The 21830-nt window shown below is 37.6% G+C and overlaps 1 protein-coding gene across 1 annotated transcript in view; it reads left to right on the forward strand.

Moving 5' to 3' along the window:
• TTN (titin) overlaps positions 1-21830 on the forward strand; it is a 239280-nt gene that overhangs the window by 149990 nt on the left and 67460 nt on the right. Inside the window, exons 194-240 of the mRNA XM_049802399.1 lie at positions 79-247; positions 341-607; positions 759-1025; positions 1117-1395; positions 1505-1913; positions 2017-2141; positions 2237-2503; positions 3140-3409; positions 3521-3823; positions 3946-4248; positions 4606-4793; positions 4881-4995; positions 5560-5844; positions 6138-6289; positions 6422-6569; positions 6703-6880; positions 6973-7094; positions 7192-7479; positions 7572-7868; positions 7999-8185; positions 8779-8894; positions 8987-9286; positions 9533-9832; positions 9922-10027; positions 11119-11315; positions 11420-11725; positions 11818-12096; positions 12536-12835; positions 12938-13240; positions 13338-13712; positions 13812-14114; positions 14584-14883; positions 14972-15268; positions 15368-15652; positions 15744-16037; positions 16428-16727; positions 16834-17142; positions 17234-17424; positions 17908-18337; positions 18842-19150; positions 19564-19712; positions 19803-19835; positions 19924-20053; positions 20154-20453; positions 20541-20858; positions 20947-21243; positions 21350-21649. Of these exons, the coding sequence (XP_049658356.1) occupies positions 79-247; positions 341-607; positions 759-1025; positions 1117-1395; positions 1505-1913; positions 2017-2141; positions 2237-2503; positions 3140-3409; positions 3521-3823; positions 3946-4248; positions 4606-4793; positions 4881-4995; positions 5560-5844; positions 6138-6289; positions 6422-6569; positions 6703-6880; positions 6973-7094; positions 7192-7479; positions 7572-7868; positions 7999-8185; positions 8779-8894; positions 8987-9286; positions 9533-9832; positions 9922-10027; positions 11119-11315; positions 11420-11725; positions 11818-12096; positions 12536-12835; positions 12938-13240; positions 13338-13712; positions 13812-14114; positions 14584-14883; positions 14972-15268; positions 15368-15652; positions 15744-16037; positions 16428-16727; positions 16834-17142; positions 17234-17424; positions 17908-18337; positions 18842-19150; positions 19564-19712; positions 19803-19835; positions 19924-20053; positions 20154-20453; positions 20541-20858; positions 20947-21243; positions 21350-21649 (11746 nt within the window). The remainder of the gene's footprint in view (positions 1-78; positions 248-340; positions 608-758; positions 1026-1116; positions 1396-1504; positions 1914-2016; positions 2142-2236; positions 2504-3139; positions 3410-3520; positions 3824-3945; positions 4249-4605; positions 4794-4880; positions 4996-5559; positions 5845-6137; positions 6290-6421; positions 6570-6702; positions 6881-6972; positions 7095-7191; positions 7480-7571; positions 7869-7998; positions 8186-8778; positions 8895-8986; positions 9287-9532; positions 9833-9921; positions 10028-11118; positions 11316-11419; positions 11726-11817; positions 12097-12535; positions 12836-12937; positions 13241-13337; positions 13713-13811; positions 14115-14583; positions 14884-14971; positions 15269-15367; positions 15653-15743; positions 16038-16427; positions 16728-16833; positions 17143-17233; positions 17425-17907; positions 18338-18841; positions 19151-19563; positions 19713-19802; positions 19836-19923; positions 20054-20153; positions 20454-20540; positions 20859-20946; positions 21244-21349; positions 21650-21830) is intronic.

A 21830-nucleotide genomic window follows, 5' to 3' on the forward strand; every position in this document is an offset into this window, starting at 1 on the left:
TGTTACAAAAGAACAGACAATGGAAATGCATGATGAGTATGTTAATATTAATAACCGTGTTTATTTGTTCTAAAACAGGTGAAGTGGTTTAAGGATGGCATTGAAATTAGAAAAGGCAAAAAGTATGACATAATTTCCAAAGGTGCAGAACACATTCTTGTTGTCAGTAAATGTGTCTTCGATGATGAAGCTGAATATGCCTGTGAAGCAAAAACAGCTCGAACTTCAGGCCTACTTACAGTGATAGGTAAAACACAGTGGTTTAGAATCTAATCTATGAACAAGAAAAGATGTTTTTTTGATGAAAGACTTTAATCCTATTTTGAAATTCTTGTTGCAGAGGAAGAAGCTGTTTTCACAAAAAATCTTCCTGATCTTGAAGTAAATGAAAATGACACTGTAAAATTAATCTGTGAAGTTTCAAAGCCTAGTGCCGAAGTTACTTGGTTTAAAGGAGATGAGGAGGTGCCTGACGGTGGTAGATTTGAACACATTTCTGATGGCCGAAAGAGAATTCTGCTCATACGTAATGCTCATCCTGAAGATGCTGGCAAATACACTTGCAAGCTCCCAAGCTCTAGTACAACAGGAAAACTTACTGTACATGGTAAGAGAGTTACTTTGATGGCCTTGTTTTCTGGGAAATGAATAAATTAAAAAAAATTTAAAACCTGTAAGAATACACAACTTGGTTTATTCTCTTCATAAGCAAAAATTAAAAGAAAATCATATATATCTACAAAAATGTTTTCTTTCAGAACTTGCAGCAGAATTTCTTACTAGACCACAAAATCTTGAGGTGCTTGAAGGAGACAAAGCTGAATTTGTCTGTTCAGTATCTAAAGAGGCAATTACAGTACAGTGGCTGAGGGGTGACACAGTCCTGGAGCCTGGTGATAAGTACGACATCATTTCAGATGGCAAAAAGAGAACACTTGTGGTTAAAGACTCTATTCTAAGAGATGCAGGAAAGTATACTGTCATGGTTGGTGAAGCTAAAGCTACAGCACGGTTAACAGTGATTGGTAAGTTTTGTTTTATCAATGTGCAGGTGCATATTTTGTTGCATTCCTTATACTACATGATGTCTTATTTCTTCTATTTTCTCAACTTCAGAAAAACTCAGGATTATAACTCCCCTCAAGGACCAAGAGGTTAATGAGGGTCAAGAAATTATCTTCAACTGTGAAGTCAATAAAGAAGGTGCCAAAGAGAAGTGGTACAAAAACGATGAAGCGATATTTGATAGTGCAAAATACATTATTGTCCAGAAGGATTTAGTTTACACCCTCAGAGTCAGAGATGCACAGTTGAAAGATCAGGCTGCCTATACTATCTCACTGTCAAACCAGAGAGGTGAACACGCCAAAAGCTCTGCTGCCTTAACAGTATTAGGTAAAAAACTTGCACTGTATTAAAATTATTTCATCATCTTACATTCAATTTCACATCAGGATCATGAGGATGTAAATTAATTACTTCTTTGGGTTTTTTGTCTTAACAGAGGAGGAACTCAGAATTGTTGAGCCCCTTGAAGACATTGAGACCATGGAAAAGAAAACTGTCACATTCTGGTGCAAAGTCAATCGCCTTAATGCAACCCTCAAATGGACAAAGAATGGTGAAGAGATAACGTTCAACAAGCGCATTTTGTACAAAATTGATAAATACAAACATTCACTCATCATTAAAGACTGTGGGTTTATAGATGAAGGTGAATACACTGTTACTGCTGGACAAGACAAATCTGTTGCAGAGCTTCTCATCACAGAAGCACCAGCAGACTTCATTGAACATCTCCGGGATCAGACTGTCACTGAATTTGATGATGCTGTCTTTACATGCCAGCTTTCCAAAGAGAAAGCCAGCGTACGATGGTACAGAAATGGAAGAGAAATCAAAGAAGGCAAAAAGTATGTACATTTCATTATGCTTGTTAATATGCTAAACATGATTGCTTTACTTTGTTGCTTTGTCTGGAAACTAAAATACTGCTTACTTTTCTCCCCCATAAAGATACCAGTTTGAAAAGGATGGAAATCTGCACAGATTAATCATAAAAGACTGTAGACTAGATGATGAGTGTGAATATTCCTGTGGAGTGGATGACAGGAAATCTAGGGCAAGACTTTTTGTTGAAGGTATGTGTAAAAATGAATAGAGATTATTTCTTCATTATCTGGTAATAATAGAAACAATACACAAATAACACCAAATGAATTGACATTTATTTCAGAAATCCCTGTTGAGATCATCCGACCACCACAAGATATTTATGAAGCTCCTGGTGCAGATGTCATCTTCATGGCCGAGTTGAACAAAGATGGTGTGGAGGTCAAGTGGTTGAGAAACAACATGATTATCGTCCAAGGTGACAAACATCAGATGATGAGTGAAGGAAAGGTCCACAGGCTGCAGGTGTGTGAGATAAAGCCTCGTGACCAAGGGGAGTACAGATTTATTGCCAAAGATAAGGAAGCTAGAGCTAAGCTTGAATTAGCTGGTAAGTTGCTTGCTTTGTGTTTCTTTCATAAAATCTTAGATTAGTGAATTAACTATTTAACTAAATTGATTTTTGTTCTTTCAAAGAGTGGAATTAAAATGAATACTCAATCAGGCTGAGACAAGTGCAACTCTGTTAATCTGTATGAATTATAATTCAGGCAACAAACATGTTTTATTACACCACGCTGATCCAGTTGTTGAGGAAAACAGGTCACTTTTCAGCGTCTATACCAAAGAGCATGAATTGAGCTTAAAGGAGACAGAACCTTTTCATTAGCTCGCTGCAGATCTAAAACATGAAAATTATTTGGCCTACTTATTTCAGTCATTCAGACATTTAATTCCTGATTTGTCTCTTTTACAGGATCACACCAATAAAATACATTAATTAATTAAATCAATGCTCAAAAAGCAACTTCCTCTTCCCTGATTTTATAGGAGGACACAGTACATACCAGCCAGCCTTAGTTTCTTTCTCCAGAGCAATCCAATGAGTATATGAAGGATTTGGTTAGAATTCACACAACAGCTCCTTTTACTTTTCTGTGTTAACTTCTTTGCTGGCTACAGAAATATATCAATTTATTTTTTTTTATATATGTAAGTACTTACTTGTGACATTGATCTTCCTTAGCTGCACCTAGAATCAAGACTGGTGATCAAAACCTTGTGGTTGATGTTGGGAAGCCTTTAACTATGACTGTTCCATATGATGCCTATCCAAGAGCAGAAGCTGAATGGTTGAAAGGGGAGGAAAGTCTTCCCACAACAACTGTTGATACAACAGCTGACTGCACTACCTTCAAAATTTATGAAGCAAAGAAATCAGATAAGGGAAGGTACAAGGTTATTCTTCGAAACAAACATGGCCAGGCAGAAGCATTCATCAATGTAGAGGTCATTGGTAAGTACTCCCGTTATTAAAACCTTGCTTGCATTTATTTAAGCCGGGGGCGGGGGGCGGGTGGGGGCAGGGGAGATGCAATGCCCTAAAATATTGTCCTATCTTTGTTAGATGTTCCGGGTCCAGTTAGAAACTTGGAAGTCACTGAAACTTATGATGGTGAAGTTGGCCTTGCCTGGCAAGAACCAGAAAGTGATGGTGGAAGTAAAATAATAGGCTACGTCATTGAAAGACGTGATATCAAGCGTAAGACCTGGATTATGGTCACTGACCGTGCTGAAAATTGTGAATACACTGTTACTGGACTGCAAAAAGGAGGAGTTGAGTACCTCTTCCGTGTTAGTGCACGGAACAGAGTGGGCACTGGTGAGCCAGTGGAAACAGAGACACCTGTGGAAGCTAAGAGCAAATTTGGTGAGCAGAAGTTATGAAAAACTCAGTGTTTGATGGCAGTGTAAGAAAAGCAGTACAAACTCTAACAATAGGTGAAAACCACATACCTTGTTTTTCCTTTTTCTCCCTAAAATAAAATGCAGATGTTCCTGGTCCTCCTCAAAATGTAGAAGTTACTGATGTGAACAGGTTTGGAGCTACACTTACCTGGGAACCACCTGAGTATGATGGAGGATCTCCAATTACTGGCTACGTTATCGAACTGCGTAACAGAGCTTCCATCAAATGGGAGCCAACTATGACCACTGGAGCTGATGAACTGTCAGCTGTCCTTACTGATGTTGTGGAAAATGAAGAATATTTCTTCCGAGTAAGAGCTCAAAACATGGTTGGAGTTGGCAAACCAAGTCCTGCTACACGTGCAGTAAAAATTATGGACCCAATCAGTAAGTATGCAAGCACTGATTGTGATTACATTAGGAGGCAGGGACATTTTGGCTGTTTATATATTATGTGTGCAGGAAAGTTCAATTCAGAAACATGTGCTGCAAATACCATGTACACTTAGATTTTCCCTACTTTTGTCCTTCAGATATATCAATAGTATCTTGCTACCATTTGGTTCAGTAAGAACTCCAAATATTTTTGTTCTGAAATTAGGATCCAACCTCAATTTAAAAAACTGATCTAGAAAAAGCTATGCAAAGGCTTTAAAGAGAGTACTTTAAGGTATAGACAGCTGATATGCAGAACCATACTCCTTTATCAGTTGTGAAAATGTATTTCTCCCAAATTATTTTCAGAGAGACCAAGTCCTCCCGTTAACCTTGATCATTCTGAACAAACTAAGTCATCAGTGCAGCTCACATGGGAACCTCCTCTCAAAGATGGAGGAAGTCCAGTCTTAGGTTATATTGTTGAAAGGCAAGAAGAAGGAACAGACAAGTGGATTCGCTGTAACCCAAAGCTAGTACCTGCTCTTACTTTTAAGGTAAGATGTTCTGTTCAACAGCAAAGTACTCAAAATGTGTAGATCATCTTTAATATGAGTTACTAAATTATTATTTGTGCTTTTTAGGTAACTGGCTTGAAACCAGGATCCAGTTATTACTATAGAGTCTCAGCAGAAAATGCAGCTGGTGTGTCTGACCCAGCAGAGGCTATTGGGCCCTTAACTGCAGATGATACTTTTGGTAAGCCATATGCTATTTATTAAAAATAATTCATCAGATAAGACACACAACTAAAGTGCATCTTGTGGGTAATATGTATGTTTTTCACCTGGTAACTGTGATGTCACCAGTATAAAGAGCCTTAGACCTTTGAGATTCTGAGCTATTTCTCCTCCATTACACATTCTGCAGATAATTAGCTGTACTATTAGGCAGAGACCTATTAGGTTGCCTGAAGAGCAAGGCATGATCTTTTGTCTCCTGACCTAGCTTTGTGGTAGGTGGAAGGTAACAGAAAGAGAGAAAGGCAGAGAAGACAAAAAAAAAACAAACTGAAACAATACAAAGGTTTTATATTAAAGGGTAAACTAGATCTCCTCCTTGATAATTCTAAGCTGCCTTATCATCTCACATATTTCTAAAAAACTTTTAGCCAGGAGAGGTACGGAGTGATAAGCCACAGCTAGGCCTAGGCTTAGCTGCAGGCTGAGATACAGTCAGAATCAGCCTCTAAACACAGCTATTATTAGCCATGTTCAGAACATCCGAAAATATTTCATCAAATCCGTTTTCCACTTTTTCCAGTTGGACCTACAATGGACCTAAGTGCATTTAAAGACGGGCTGGAAGTTATTGTTCCAGAGCCAATCAAGATCCGTGTTCCTATCACTGGCTACCCTGTGCCAACCGCCACATGGTCTTTTGGTGACCAAGTCTTAGAAGAGGGCAATCGTGTAACAATGAAGACCACTGCCTCCTTTGCAGAACTTGTAATTACTCCAAGTGAACGTCCAGACAAGGGGATTTATTCCTTAACATTAGAAAACCCTGTGTCATCTGTTTCAGGAGAAATTGATGTTAATGTCATTGGTAAGCGGATATGTATATATTCTAGCAATAATATTCCATATTTGTCTTGCTAAAATCTGATTAGGTTAATAATGTGAAATCACACAACTTTCAGTAAACTAAGTATATTAAAATATAACTAAAAACTAGAAATCCATCCTCTAAAAAACCTCTTTTCTGGTTTTCAATATCTAACTTTGCTGTTTAAGGAAGAATGACTAAGAAGAGAAAGTCTTCTGGCAGATAGATTACATAGAGATCATCTGTCAAACTCTGAATTACAAAATAATTAATACAATTTCTGTGATTTCTAGCTCGTCCAAGTGCACCAAGAGAACTTAAAGTTTTAGACATAATCAAGAACACAGTACAGTTGTCATGGGAACCTCCAGAAGATGATGGTGGAAGTCCAGTTACCGGGTATATAATTGAAAAACGTGAAGTAAGCCGGAAAACATGGAACAAAGTAAGTTCATTCTTTCTCAATTTCTATTTGGTATTTCGTTTCCACATGTGCTACTGAATTTTGTGTCTTATTTTGGTAATTGCTCTTTGGAAATAAATTTTAGAATCACATTGGAGCCTTCCTTCTCTTTAGGTTATGGATCATGTTGTTGACCAAGAGTTCACTGTACCTGACCTCATCCAAGGAAAAGAATATTTATTTAGAGTTTCTGCATGCAATAAATGCGGCCCAGGAGAACCTGCATATATTGATGAACCTGTAAATATGTCAACACCAGCAAGTGAGTCAACTGTTTCACATTGTTGCTGATTTTCTCTTTCTGAAATCTTGCTGACTTTCTTTAAAAGAAGATGTAAAAAAATATCTTCCTTAGACTGGTTTCTAAGACACCATACATTTTTAATTTTTAATAGCGGTGCCCGATCCACCAGAGAATGTTAAATGGAGAAATCCAACATCAAAAGGAATCTTCCTAACATGGGAGCCTCCCAAATATGATGGTGGTGCCCGCATTAAGGGCTATCTGGTAGAAAAATCCCAACGTGGCACAGACAAGTGGGAGATATGTGGGGAGCCTGTTGTTGAAACAAAGTAAGTAAATTAACATCAGAAGGTATATGCCTTCAACTAATTGTGCCATCATCACCACTTTAAATATCTGGATTTTTTTTTATAACAAACAGAATGGAAGTAACAAAACTCAAGGAAGGAGAGTGGTATGCATATCGGGTTAAGGCTTTGAACAGAATAGGAGCTAGCAAGCCAAGTAAGCCAACAGATGATATTCAGGCCATTGATGCAAAAGGTAATTCCTTCAATCACTGAATTACAATACCTGCTTTATTTTTACAGTCTTTGAAATACTATTTCTATAACAATGTTTTTATTCTTTCCTAAATCAGAGGCTCCAGAAATTTTCTTAGATGTGAAGCTTCTTGCTGGACTTACTGTGAAAGCTGGAACTAAAATTGAGCTGCCAGCTAAAGTAACTGGAAAGCCTGAGCCCCAGATTACTTGGACCAAGGCTGACAAAATTTTGAGACCTGATGACAGAATCACCATTGAAACCAAACCTAATCATTCTACAGTCACTATTACAGACAGCAAGAGGAGTGACAGTGGAACCTATATTATAGAAGCTGTAAATTCCAGTGGACGTGCTACTGCTGTTGTTGAAGTTAATGTTCTTGGTATGCATGTGTTTTATGTTGTTAATAAAAATCATTAGTAATGTACTGAGGTATGCAAGCAGAAGATTAACATTCCCATTTGTCCTCTACAGATAAACCTGGTCCACCAGCTGCATTTGATGTATCAGAAATCACAAATGAATCCTGCCTTCTGACGTGGAATCCTCCACGAGATGATGGGGGTTCTAAAATCACCAACTATGTCCTTGAGAAAAGAGCTACAGACAGTGAAATATGGCACAAGTTGTCATCAACTATTAAGGATACAAAATTCAGAGCTACCAATTTAATTCCTCATAAAGAATATGTGTTCCGAGTCAGTGCCGAGAACATGTATGGTATTGGGGAGCCAGCACAGTGTAACCCCATCATTGCAAAATATTCATTTGGTTAGTTAGTTAAATTAATGTTAAATTTTTACAATATTTTAACATGGGGGGGGGGAAACCAACATATGTGTGATGGTTTTGTTTTTTGTTTTTCTTGTTTTGTTTTGTTTTAATTTATTAATTTATACAGATCCACCAGGCCCTCCAACAGGTCTCAAGCCTACAGAGGTCACTAAAGACTCAGTCACCTTAACATGGAATGAACCAGATGAAGATGGTGGCAGCCCCATAACTGGCTACTGGGTTGAAAGATATGATCCTGAACAGGATAAATGGATAAAATGCAATAAAATGCCAGTGAAAGATACAACATTCAAGTAAGACCATAGTCAGTTTAGTCTGAAATAGGTCACAGAGACATAAAAATGTAACAGTAGCCTTTTAAACAAGTTTTACACTGTTCTTACTCTTTTCTCCTTGCTTCCATAAGTTTAGATCCAAATAAGATCTATTGGCATACTTTTTTATATAATTAATTTTAAAGAAGAATATCTTTACAGAAGAGTGACTCGTCTCTTTTTTTTTTTTTAATGTTATGCTTAATAATTTCTATGCTATGTGATTATTTATAAGACATTATAAAATAGTAGACATAGCCATCTGAAGTACTCATTTGCCAAAACCCAGGGGTATTTTTCTCCTGATATTCAGATTAACTAACAACCATGGAACATGCAAAAATGCAAGATGGCTCTCAAAACATTGGTTTCTATGTCTTGGTGCACCATTTTACTGTTGACAATATACCCTCTTTGAATGTTCACCATTTCATAGAACATCATTAGCAGTAATTTGGGTATTTTTTAGATTTTTTCCAAGTGAACTGTATTAGGAAGAGTAGAGAGAATAACGTTTTAGGCACAAGTTAATGTGTAGATTTGGTTTAATCAAACTTATTTTTTATTTCCAGAGTTAAAGGTCTTACAAATAAGAAGAAATATAAGTTCCGTGTCTTGGCAGAGAATCTTGCAGGACCTGGAAAACCAAGCAAGGAAACAGAGCCAATCTTAGTGAAAGACCCAATTGGTATAATAAACACATTTTTAATGTCTCAATTTAACAACAACAAAAAATTTATTTGTTTTCCATCATGTAATTAATATTGGACTCCTGTCTAGATCCACCATGGCCTCCTGGAAAGCCAACTGTGAAAGATGTTGGCAAGACATCATTATTCCTGAACTGGACAAAGCCAGAACACGATGGAGGGGCAAAGATCGAATCTTATGTCATTGAACTATTAAAGACTGGAACAGATGAGTGGGTGAGAGTAGCTGAAGGAGTTCCCACAACTGAACACTTCCTCAAAGGGCTTATGGAGAAACAAGAATATTCATTCCGTGTAAGAGCTGTGAACAAGGCTGGCGAGAGTGAGCCCAGTGAACCCAGTGACCCTGTGCTGTGCAAAGAGAGGCTCTGTGAGTATTGTTTCAGAACACGCTGCTGCTGCTGCAAATATACTGTCTCTGTCTTTAAAAAAGCTCTATGTCTGCCTGTCTCTGTAGGTACCAAATGAACTCTGGGAAGGCTTAAGAAATATTAAAATCTGCCCTGCGTCAGCAAAGAAAATACACAGTTTTAATAGTTTTGGTGTATTCCCTGTCTTCCAAGATCTTTGATGGGAAATACACTAACCTGGTTTACCTTCTTTTTCTATTTTACAGATCCTCCTTCACCACCTCGGTGGCTTGAGGTTATTAATATTACTAAAAATACAGCAGATCTTAAATGGACAGTACCAGAAAAAGATGGAGGTTCCCCAATTACCAACTACATTGTTGAAAAGAGAGATGTAAGGCGAAAAGGCTGGCAGACAGTTGATACAACAGTGAAAGATACCAAGTACACAGTGAGCCCACTGACTGAAGGCTCATTGTATGTGTTCCGTGTGGCTGCTGAAAATGCCATTGGACAGAGTGATTATTGTGAAATTGAAGATTCAGTGCTTGCTAAAGATACTTTCAGTAAGTTTCAGATTTGCTTACTGAGTGATCAGTAGAAACAACTCATGTGTAATGGATTCCTATTAATGTGTGTATTTTGGTTTTTTTAGCAACACCTGGGCCTCCATATGCTCTTACAATAGTTGAAGTGACAAAGGGTCATGTTGATTTGAAATGGGAACCACCAAAGAATGATGGTGGCAGACCAATTCAAAGGTAAGGTCATCTTAAGTTTGAGTAGTGTTTCCTGTAGATCAAAATCTTTTCATGAATGAAAGCATTTCTCTCAAAATGTTTAAATTTTAAATGGACACATTTTATATGAAAAAGAGGTGGATGGATATAAAAGAGAAGCCATGTGGTCAAAGCAATAAAGGGTTTGATTTTAAAATGTGGAAATGATGCAAATATAAATAACCTAATGTGCATGAACAATGAACGTGTGTCAACACCCTCAAAACAGCATCAAATCAGATTAAATTGAACTGTATATAAAATAAAAAAAAATTAATGCAACCCTAGTCTCCAGTTCCTCCAAAACTGTAGCCATTTAGACCCATCCACCAAGTAGTATTGCTACATTTGCCTTCTGCCCTACTTTCTCATTCAAACTGCATACACTCAGCTAAGATGAAGCCTCATCTCTTTTCTGTTCATTCTCTTCTTTATTACTCTTTTCAAAGAGACTGTTTCACTCCTTTGGGTTGCTCGTAACTTGTCCTTTTCTTTGGTTTCTAAAGTATCTGTCCTCTGACATTGACCTTGAGTGCCAGTTAGATTTTTTCCTCTTTATATTTTCACTCTTCCTCTCCTTCCCAATCACAGTAAGCATATCTTGAACAAACTGACAACTACAGAGATCTGCCTGAAGCAACATAAGTAACTTAATTCACATTACTTTCCCATAGCCTATCATAGGCAGAATTTTGACAGCTGAGTAATTCACAGATAATATCTACCAATATTCTCAGTGGACTAACTACTGAGATCCAAACTAGCAAAGATACAAGTATAGCTTGGAGGTTCTTTTACCTCTGCAGCTCTCTAAAACCTGAGAACAGAGCAGATGTTCAGGAATTGGCTTTCAGATTTGGGTCTGTCAGTAATGTCAGCCCCTTTACACCCAAGACCTACCAGGACTAAGTGGCTGATGCGTGAAGTAAAGTTCACTAAACCTGTCACACATGGCTCTCTCTACTTTTCCATTGGCCAAAATATTCTAATCTCTCTTTATCTATTTTATTGAGCAAGAAGTCTGAAGTGATCACATTTCAAGTACCTAATAGTATTTTCCCTGATTTATTCAGATATGTTATTGAAAAGAAAGAAAAACTAGCCACTCGCTGGGTAAAAGCTGGCAAGACAGCTGGTCCAGATTGCAATTTCAGAGTGACTGATGTCATTGAAGGTACAGATGTACAGTTCCAGGTTCGTGCAGAAAATGAAGCTGGCTGTGGTCATCCCAGTGAACCAACCGACCTCATTCATATTGAAGATCCAACAAGTAAGTAGTAGTATAATACACAGTGTATAGATTATAGAAGCAGTGTGCTGTGTAGAACAGATATTCTGGGAGAAAAGTGACACCATATTTTTCCATTCCTGCAGGCCCTCCTTCACCTCCTCAGGATTTACATGTCACAGATGCAGGTCGAAAGCACATTTGTATTGCATGGAAGCCACCTGAGAAGAATGGTGGAAGCCCTATTATTGGGTATAATGTTGAGATGTGTGAAGCAGGAACAGAAAAATGGATGCGAATCAATTCTCGTCCAATAAAAGACCTAAAATGTAAAGTGGAAGAAGGTGTTGTTCCAGACAAGGAATACGTGCTGAGAGTCAGAGCTGTCAATGCTGTTGGAGCTAGTGAGCCATCAGACATCTCAGAAAAAGTTGTTGCCAAAGACCCAGACTGTAAGAATAGGTCTCTTTTTTTTCAGATCTGCATAACTGAAAAAAGAATGGTGTTTGGCAACTTTCTAGTAATAATATACTTACTTTTACAGGCAATCCAACCATTGATCTAAAAACCCGTGACATTGTTGTTGTTAAAGGACAGAAATTAAGTATCCCTGTACCCTTCAGAGCTGTTCCATCCCCAACTATAACATGGCACAAAGACGGCAAAGAGTTGAAAGCTGGTGACAGAACAACAATGAAGAGTGACTACACATCTGCCTTGCTCGAAGTCATAGACAGTGTTCATGCTGATGCTGGTGTTTATACTATCACATTGGAGAACAAGCTGGCATCAACAACTGGCTCAGTCAATGTCAAAGTCATAGGTAACGAGGCTTCTTCCATTCTGAGAAACAGACTTATCCTCACTTGACCCCTGCAGCTGACAGGAGAAAGGACTAGAAAAATCCCTTTTCTGCTATGTGGAGGAATCTCTTCAACACAGACAGATGTAGATTGCCATAAAGGCATTAATGTTACAAAATCTCACAAAAAAACCAATTTACCCCAAGTTGGTCTAACTAGTCAGTGGCTACTCAAAGCTCAATTATTATGAATAGTCATCATATAAATATGAAAAAGCATATAAGAATTATGAATATTTTTCACCTTTAGGAACATAAATTCATATATATGCTGTCTAGCCAACATTTGTGGGTTTTGTCTGCTTTCTGCAAAGCAAAGAAATGCAATATAATTTCATATTTAGCAATACAGTTTCCCATCTATTTAGTTAACTAATTTCATTATTCTTATTTAAAACAGGTCCACCTGGACAGTGTAAAGACATTAAGGCAAGCGAAGTAACTAAGAATTCTTGCAAAGTATCCTGGGAACCTCCAGACTTTGATGGTGGTACTCCTATTCTGCATTATGTTCTGGAACGCAGAGAAGCTGGTCGTAGAACATATATCCCAGTCATGTCTGGTGAAAATAAGCTCTCATGGCAAGTCAAAGATCTTATCCCAAACTGTGAATATTACTTCCGTGTTAAAGCTGTCAATAAGATTGGAGGAGGTGAATATCTTGAACTAAGAAACCCAATCATTGCCGAAGACCCGAAACGTAAGGGTTTTTTACTACTAAATCATCTAGCAAATTGAATTTTAACTAAAATCTTCATACTTTCTTTTCTCATATGATCCCTCTTTTGCTACTCTTCCACAGAGCCTCCAGATCCTCCTGTTGACCTTGAGGTCCATAATCCAACATCAAAATCAGTAACACTTACATGGAAACCACCCCTCTTTGATGGTGGAAGCAAAATTATGGGCTATATAATAGAAAAGCTTGCTAAGGGCAAGGAGAGGTGGGAGAGATGCAATGACTATCTGGTACCTCTATTAACTTATCCAGTGAAAGGCCTTGAAGAAGGAAAGGAATATCAGTTCCGTGTTCGTGCTGAGAATGCTGCTGGCATCAGTGAGCCTTCTCGGATTACTCCTTTTGTGAAAGCTGTAGATCCTATAGGTATGAATTGCTCATTTGATTGTTTGTAATAATTGTCATACATCTTCAAACATATTGGAAGATTCTACTCTCCATTTATCATTCTGTGTTATTACAGAGGCTCCAAAAGTCTTCCTTGCTGCAAACCTACAGTCTGGCCTTGAGGTGAAGAGAGGTGATGAGATCATACTTGAGGCACATATTTCAGGGTCACCGTATCCATCTATCACTTGGCTGAGGAATGATGAAGTTGTCAGACCAGAGGAAATCAAAAAGAGAGTAACAACATATACAAGGAAGAAGAAGGGTGAAGCTGAAGAAGAGAAACCTTTCCAGCTTTCACTGCCAGAACGTACGAGTATTGACAATCATAAAGAAGGAGAGTCTGTACTATCAATTCGTGACTCCATCAGAGCTGACCATGGCACATTTACAATTAAAGTAGAAAATGACCATGGTGTTGCAAAAGCCTCATGTGAAGTCAATGTGTTGGGTATGTAAAGAATGTCCTCAAAAACACTTAGTTTGTTCAGAGTATTGGGTAAGAAGTGCACTAGATGAGTTCTCATCATTTTTCTTGCTTTACTCACAGATATACCTGGGCCTCCAGTCAACTTCACATTTGAAGATGTGAGGAAAAATTCTGTCATTTGCAAGTGGGAGCCTCCCCTCGATGATGGTGGAAGTGAAATCCTAAACTATGTACTGGAAAAGAAAGACAATACAAAAGCTGAAATGGGCTGGGTCACTGTCAGTTCAACACTCAGGCATTGCAAATTCCATGTAACAAAACTAATTGAAGGAAAAGAATATCTTTTCCGTGTATTTGCTGAAAATAGAGTTGGACCAGGGCCACCATGTGTTTCAAAACCAATGACAGCGAAAGATCCTTTCTGTAAGTTTTAATTTTGAAATACAACCTTTTCAGAAAACCAGTGTAAAACTGTACAGACTCTTAGAACAGTCAGCCTCATCTATGTGAATGTTTCCCAGAAGAAACTTGAGCAATGTAATTATTATTTATTACACACTGTAAACCATCAAAGTAAAGGGATATACTGAAAACATTCTAACTTCAACAGTATAGAAATAAGAATGAGAATCACCGTCATAAATCTTTACACTAAAAACACTTAACATCTGAATAGTGACATTCTTTGTGTTCAATAGACTAATAGTCTTACCAAAAGAGAGAACCACTACAAGTTTGATTACTGATTGCACTTAGGAATCAAAGTTTCTAAGAAAGAAAGAACTATGAATGACTTAAAATTAGTCATTTCTCATATCTTAGTTCTCTCTTAGCTTTGAGTAAGCACTGAAGAAGACAGCAATGATGACAAAATTACAATTATTTTTTTCAGCTCCACCAGATCCACCTAATAAGCCTGATGTGCAAGATGTTACCAGCAACAGCATGTTGGTTAAATGGAATGAACCAAAAGACAATGGCAGCCCAATCATAGGATATTGGATTGAAAAACGTGAAATTAATAGTACTCATTGGGCTCGAGTCAACAGGAACCTTGTGAATGCTCTGGAAATAAAAGTTGAAGGACTGCTGGAAGGATTAACCTACATCTTCAGAGTATGTGCTGAAAATGCAGCTGGCCCTGGTAAATTTAGTCCACCATCAGATCCAAAAACTGCACAGGACCCAATAAGTAAGTAGCTTAGCAGAAGCTAATAGCAGACAGGTGACGGAATAGGATTTATAGCCTTTAACTTTGATTTACACCTATTTATTTATAGTGCCTCCGGGTCCACCGATTCCAAGGGTTGCTGATACAAGCTCAACTTCTATTGAGCTGGAATGGGAACCTCCTGTGTATAATGGTGGTGGAGATATCACTGGTTACCATGTATACAAACAACTGGTGGGAGTAAAAGAGTGGTCACGTTGCACAGAGAAACCCATTAAGGTTCGACAGTATACTGTTAAAGAAGTCAGAGAAGGTGCAGACTATAAACTCCGTGTTACTGCACTTAATGCAGCTGGTGAAGGACCACCTGGTGAAACTGAACCCACAACAGTTGCAGAACCTAAAGGTATTGCAGTTGTATTATTTTCAAGAAATGTTCAGCTGCTTAAAAGGTGGGTTTGAATCTCTCCCTTGAACTAATGAACTATTTCTCTCTCTTCTGCAGAGCCTCCCACTGTCGAGCTGGATGTTTCTGTCAAAGCAGGCATTCAGATCATGGCTGGGCAAACTATTAAAATTCCTGCTACTGTGACAGGACGTCCTACTCCCACCATTGCATGGGCTGTGGAGGAGCGTGAATTAGACAAAGATCGAGTTGTTATTGAAAATGTTGGTACAAAATCTGAGTTAACCATTAAGAATGCATTGAGAAAAGACCATGGAAGATACGTAATTACTGCTACCAATAGCAGTGGTTCCAAATCTGCAGGAACCAGAGTAGAAGTATTTGGTAAGAAAAATATTTTCTGAAATCAACTGAGTATTTCTTTTAGTGAGATAATCTCTGTGCTTTATCATACTTGTTTGATTTTGTTTTTCAGATGTTCCCGGGCCAGTCCTTGACCTAAAGCCAGTGGTCACGAACAGAAAGATGTGTTTGCTTAACTGGTCTGATCCTGAAGACGATGGTGGCAGTGATATCATAGGTTTCATTGTTGAACGGAAGGATGCCAAAATGCATACATGGAGACTAGCTATAGACACAGAGAGATCTAAATGTGATATTACAGGTCTAGTTGAAGGGCAGGAATATAAATTCCGTGTTAGTGCCAAGAACAAGTTTGGTACTGGTCCACCTGTTGAAATAGGACCCATTCTTGCAGTTGATCCATTAGGTAAGATGACTAATTTTATGGGTTTTTTTAAAACAATTTTTAATTATAGGTTAATAAATGAGTATTATTGTTTGGATTGCTTGCTATACAAAAAGTATATTTACTTTTCTACTACCTGGATAAGGCATCTGCCTTAGATTAATTCCTTCAGTCAGATCTCTGAATCAGTTCTGTAAAACTACTTTATGTAAGAAAATACTGATGTCTACTGAGACACTCCTTGTTATGTTTTTATCCACATACATGAGAAACTTTATACTAGCCATAACCATACTCAGATACTGTGCATACAAAAGCTATGGCTTTAAAAATCCAGACCTACTGTATTCATATGATTTAAAATTCTCTAATTTTTTAATGTTTTTTTCTATGATTTATCTGTGTTAATAGGTCCTCCAACAGCACCTGAGAGGTTCATGTACACAGAAAGGACGAAGTCAACAATTACGCTTGATTGGAAGCCTCCGCGTAGTGATGGTGGCAGTCCTGTCTTAGGATATATTGTTGAGAAGAGGAGACATGATTCAAAAGACTATGAAAGAGTTAATGCAAGACTTTGTCCAAAAACATCTCTTCTTGTTGAAAATCTTGATGAACTTCATATGTATGAATTCCGTGTCAAAGCTGTCAATGCTATTGGAGAAAGTGAACCATCATTGCCCCTCAATGTAGTTATACAAGATGATGAAGGTACATCTGCTTTAAAGAAATACATACAAATATATCCGTAACACTGAAAGGCAATTTCTCTGTTTCATCTCTATCCTCACTCTGTCATTTTCCTTCTTGTTTTCAGTACCTCCAACTGTTACATTACGCTTGGCTGTGAGAGGAGATACTATCAAAGTGAAGGCAGGAGAACCAGTTAATATTCCTGCTGATGTGACAGGTCTGCCAATGCCAAAAATTGAATGGGACAAGAATGAAGTTTTAATTGACCAAACATCCAGTGCACTTAAGATAACCAAGGAAGAAGTATCTAGAAGTGAGGCAAAAACTGAACTTACCCTGCCTGCAGCAGTGAGGAATGACAAAGGCACTTACACTGTGAGAGCTTCCAATCGCCTTGGCACTGCATTTCGCAATGTGCATGTTGAAGTATATGGTAAGGACATGACATTTTAATAAAATGACAGCTAATAAAATGCTTTTGCCTTTTTCTTAATGTAATTCTATGCTCTATTGCTTTCATACAGATCGTCCTTCTCCACCAAGAAATCTTGCTGTTTCTGATATTAAAGCAGATTCATGCTATTTAACATGGGATGCACCTCTTGATAATGGTGGTAGTGAAATTACCCATTACATTATTGAGAAACGTGATGCTAGTAGGAAGAAATCTGAGTGGGAAGAAGTCTCCAAAAGTGCTGTTGAGAGAAGATATGGGGTAATTTATAAAATATCTTTATTACATACTTTAGTATGCATTAAAAATAACAATAGTACACATCTAATGAAATCTGCTACTTGCATAGATACCTGTGCTCATGCTCCGTTTACACTCCAAAAGTACTGGATGAATGTTGCCCATCTATGTGAGTGTGTTTTCCTCATGTGACAAAACAAAATAAATTGTTCTCTTTTGCTACTTAATCTCAGCTGTGTTTAGAAGATCTCTTCCTTTCCATTTCCCAGCATTATTCATAGTTTTACCAATTGCAAAAACAAACATGATGACATTTTTATTTATGTGTGGTCCTATGTACATGAAATAAGAATATCCTTAGGGCATTACATACAGCTGTGTAGTACCTAAATATAGGTATGCCGATGATATTCCAAGACAGAATTTAAAGTGAAAACTGCTGCATAACTTCAACTGAGTTTATTCTGAAAGTAGCTAAGTATTGATTTAAATCTTATTTTTCAGGTATGGAATCTCACAACAAATGAAAAATATCAATTCAGAGTCCGAGCTGTAAACAAATATGGAATAAGTGATGAATGCCTCTCAGAGAAAGTTGTTATTAAGGATCCCTATGGCCTTCCTGGGCCTCCTAGAAAGCCAAAAATTTTAAGTTGCACCAGATCGTCAATGCTGGTGAGTTGGGAGCCTCCTCTGAATGATGGTGGCAGCCCAATAACTGGCTATTGGTTGGAGAAGAGAGAAGTGGGAGGTGTCTACTGGTCACGTGTTAACAGGGCTCCAGTAACAAAACCATCAGTAAAAGGTCTAGAGTACAATGTGCTTCGTTTGGCTGAAGGTGTTGAATACCAGTTTAGAGTTATGGCTGAAAATCTTGCTGGAATTGGCCCTCCCAGTGAACCATCAGATCCTGCCTTAGCAGCAGATCCCATATGTAAGTATATAATTTGTATGACTATTTTTAAGGACTATATCAAACTATAACCAAAATGTGCTACTATTCTTTATACTGAATTTAGTGCAATTAATCCAATGCTTTGTTTTCATTAAACCAAAAAGAATATATGGACACAAAGTAGTTTCCTGATTTGCCTTTTTTCACCATTTTAAATATAGTTTTAATTTATTTTTTTTACCTCCTTTATGAACCTTAAACTGTGATTACACCGATGCAAACACTGCCAAATAAACTTGTGTTCAGAATCAGATTTTTATATTATTGTTTTTCTTTATTGTTAAAGAGTTCAATCTTTATGCCTTGTATCTTAAGTATCCCTTACTAATATATGTAATATATGTAATTAGTATGCATATTCTAGGATTATACACTCTATGTACGACAGAAGATGAAAATACTTGCATTCTTCTAGAAACTATTCAGAAAAATAAAGGCAGACACTAACTCTCAGGTAATTTTTACTTGCTTTTGTCTTACAAGTTGTGCCTGGTCCACCATCTTGCCCAGAGGTCAAAGACAAAACCAAATCATCCGTAGCTCTTGCATGGAAGCCTCCACAAAAGGATGGTGGCAGTCCTATAAAAGGATATATTGTTGAAATGCAAGAGGAAGGTAGTACTGACTGGAAGAAGGTGAATGAAGGAGACAAACTCTTTCCTACTTGTGAATGTGTTATTCCCAACTTGAAAGAGCTCAGAAAATACCGATTTAGGGTGAAAGCTGTAAATGCTGCTGGAGAATCAGAACCAAGTCCTGCAACATCAGAAATACCTGTCCAAGATATTTTAGGTAAGTGTTCTGGGAATTAATTTATGTATTTATATCTAAATGCCACCTACTGCTGTGAATTTTCAAGCAGGATGCCAAGCAAGCCAAAGACAAAGCAGAACAAACAATTATGCAAAAATGTAACAAACGATTGACACACATTTTTTAACATGTCATGATGGCAATTACCAGAGCAGGATCCATTAGAAAACTGATGAGCACCTACAGTCATCCTAAAGAAATAATGTTGGGGTTTATGAAGAAATGACTACAACAAATTTTTCTATTCATATACTTCCCAGCTTCCTTTTTGCACACCCAACCTTTCTCACATAAACAGGCATTCTACACGTTTGTGTGGGGTTTTAGCTCAATGCTGACAGAAATTTACTTTCAGTAGCTTTTAAAATTTATATATTAAAATATTTTTGCAGAGGAACCAGAAATCTTCCTTGATATTGGAGCACAGGATTTCCTCTCTTGTCGTGCTGGCACAACAATTAAAATCCCAGCTGTTATCAAGGGTCGTCCAGTTCCAAAAACATTTTGGGAGTTTGAAGGAAAAGCAAAGACAACAGCAAAGGTTAGTAAAAGAAAAAGGTTTTTTCTACATGTGTTTCTAGACATTTAAGCTTATCCCCTTTTATATTTACATTATTTCCTTTGTTTATAGGAGGGAGGTCATAGTGTACCTGAAGAAGCTCAGGTAAAGCAATTTTTGTAACTTTAGTATTGTTGAATTTTTCAAACATAAATAAAGTTCTATAATTTCTCTTTCTTTCTATAATACACAGGTGGAAGCAACTGATACACGTTCAGTGATTACCATCCCTGAGTGCAACAGAAGTCATTCTGGAAGATACAGTATTACAGCAAAGAACAAAGCAGGACAAAAAACTGTACATGTCAGAGTCAATGTGCTTGGTAAGGTTTACACATATTGAAGCATTCAAATACTAGATTTTAGTCTTATTTTTCTACATACTTATGTAAAATTGTTTCGGTTGTGCTTTTACCTTAACAGATGTCCCAGGTCCGCCAAAAGACCTAAAAGTAAGTGATATCACAAGAGGCAGTTGTAAACTTTCATGGAAGATGCCAGACGACGATGGTGGAGATAGAATCAGAGGCTATGTTATAGAGAAAAGAACTATTGATGGAAAGGCCTGGACTAAAGTGAATGCAAACTGTGGAAGTACTTCCTTTGTTGTACCTGATCTCATATCTGGCCAAGAGTATTTCTTCCGTGTCCGTGCAGAAAATCGTTTTGGTGTTGGTCCTCCTGTAGAAACCATCCAACGGACCACAGCCAGGGATCCAATCCGTAAGTCAAATCAAAGTCAGGCAAATTCTTTAAAACCAGATGGTACTGTACAGTGGATTTATTCACATTTCTATTTTGTTTCTGAAGATCCTCCTGATCCACCTATTAAACTAAAGATTGGCCTTGTAACCAAGAACACAGTGAGCTTGACATGGAAACCACCAAAGAATGATGGCGGAGCTCCTGTTACACATTATAATGTTGAATGTCTCCGCTGGGATCGTACTGGAGAAGTGAAAGAGACTTGGAAGCAATGCAACAGACGTGACGTGGAGGAAACAAAGTTTACTGTTGAGGATCTTGTAGAAGGTGGAGAATACGAATTCAGAGTGAAAGCTGTAAATATAGCAGGTCCTAGCAGGCCTTCAGCCACTGTTGGCCCACTTGTTGTCAAAGACCAGACATGTAAGTAGTAAGTGACACCAGTAAATACAAATTCCATTTCAAAATTGTGAAGTATTTTTATGTTCATTTTTCCAACATTTCATTGTAGGCCCACCATCTATTGAACTCAAAGAATTTATGGAGGTTGAAGAAGGAACAGATGTTAACATTGTGGCCAAAATAAAGGGTGTGCCCTTCCCCACGTTAACATGGCTAAAAGCTTCTCCAAAGAAACCAGATGACAAAACACCAGTGCTGTATGATCAACATGTCAACAAGATCATTGCTGAAGATACTTGCACTTTATTGATTCAACAGTCTCGCAGAAGTGATACAGGCTTATATACTATAACAGCTGTAAATAATCTGGGAACTGCTTCAAAGGAGATGAGACTAAATGTTCTGGGTAGATATCAAGACCTCTTATGCATTACATAAATTCACAGCATTCATGTGATACTTTATTTTAATAGCATTTGAATTAATTCTTCTTTATAAAATGTTTCATTTAGGTCGTCCTGGACCTCCAGTGGGACCTATTAAATTTGAATCCATTTTGGCTGATAAAATGACAATATCATGGCTTCCTCCATTGGATGATGGTGGTTCTAAGATTACGAACTATGTTATAGAGAAAAAAGAAGCAAATAGGAGGACATGGGTACCCGTTACTAATGAGCCTAAGGAATGCTTATTCACTGTTCCCAAGTTGATGGAAGGCCATGAATATGTGTTCCGCATTATGGCACAAAATAAATATGGTATTGGAGAACCTTTGGATAGTGAACCAGAAACAGCACGAAACCTTTTCAGTAAGTAGCAATATGCTTTCAAATTATGTCAATTCATTTCACACTCTGGTATATGTACAGCATCTGTTAAGTACCACTACTACTTATCTCTCTTCACGTAAGTGAATTTTTTAGAAGAGCTTGAAGAGTTTTAGTATTAATAGTTAGTTCTTAAAAGCATGTATAGTACTTAAAAATACTT

The sequence above is a fragment of the Accipiter gentilis genome, chromosome 1, assembly GCF_929443795.1.
Source record: "Accipiter gentilis chromosome 1, bAccGen1.1, whole genome shotgun sequence".
Lineage (NCBI taxonomy): Eukaryota > Metazoa > Chordata > Aves > Accipitriformes > Accipitridae > Astur > Astur gentilis.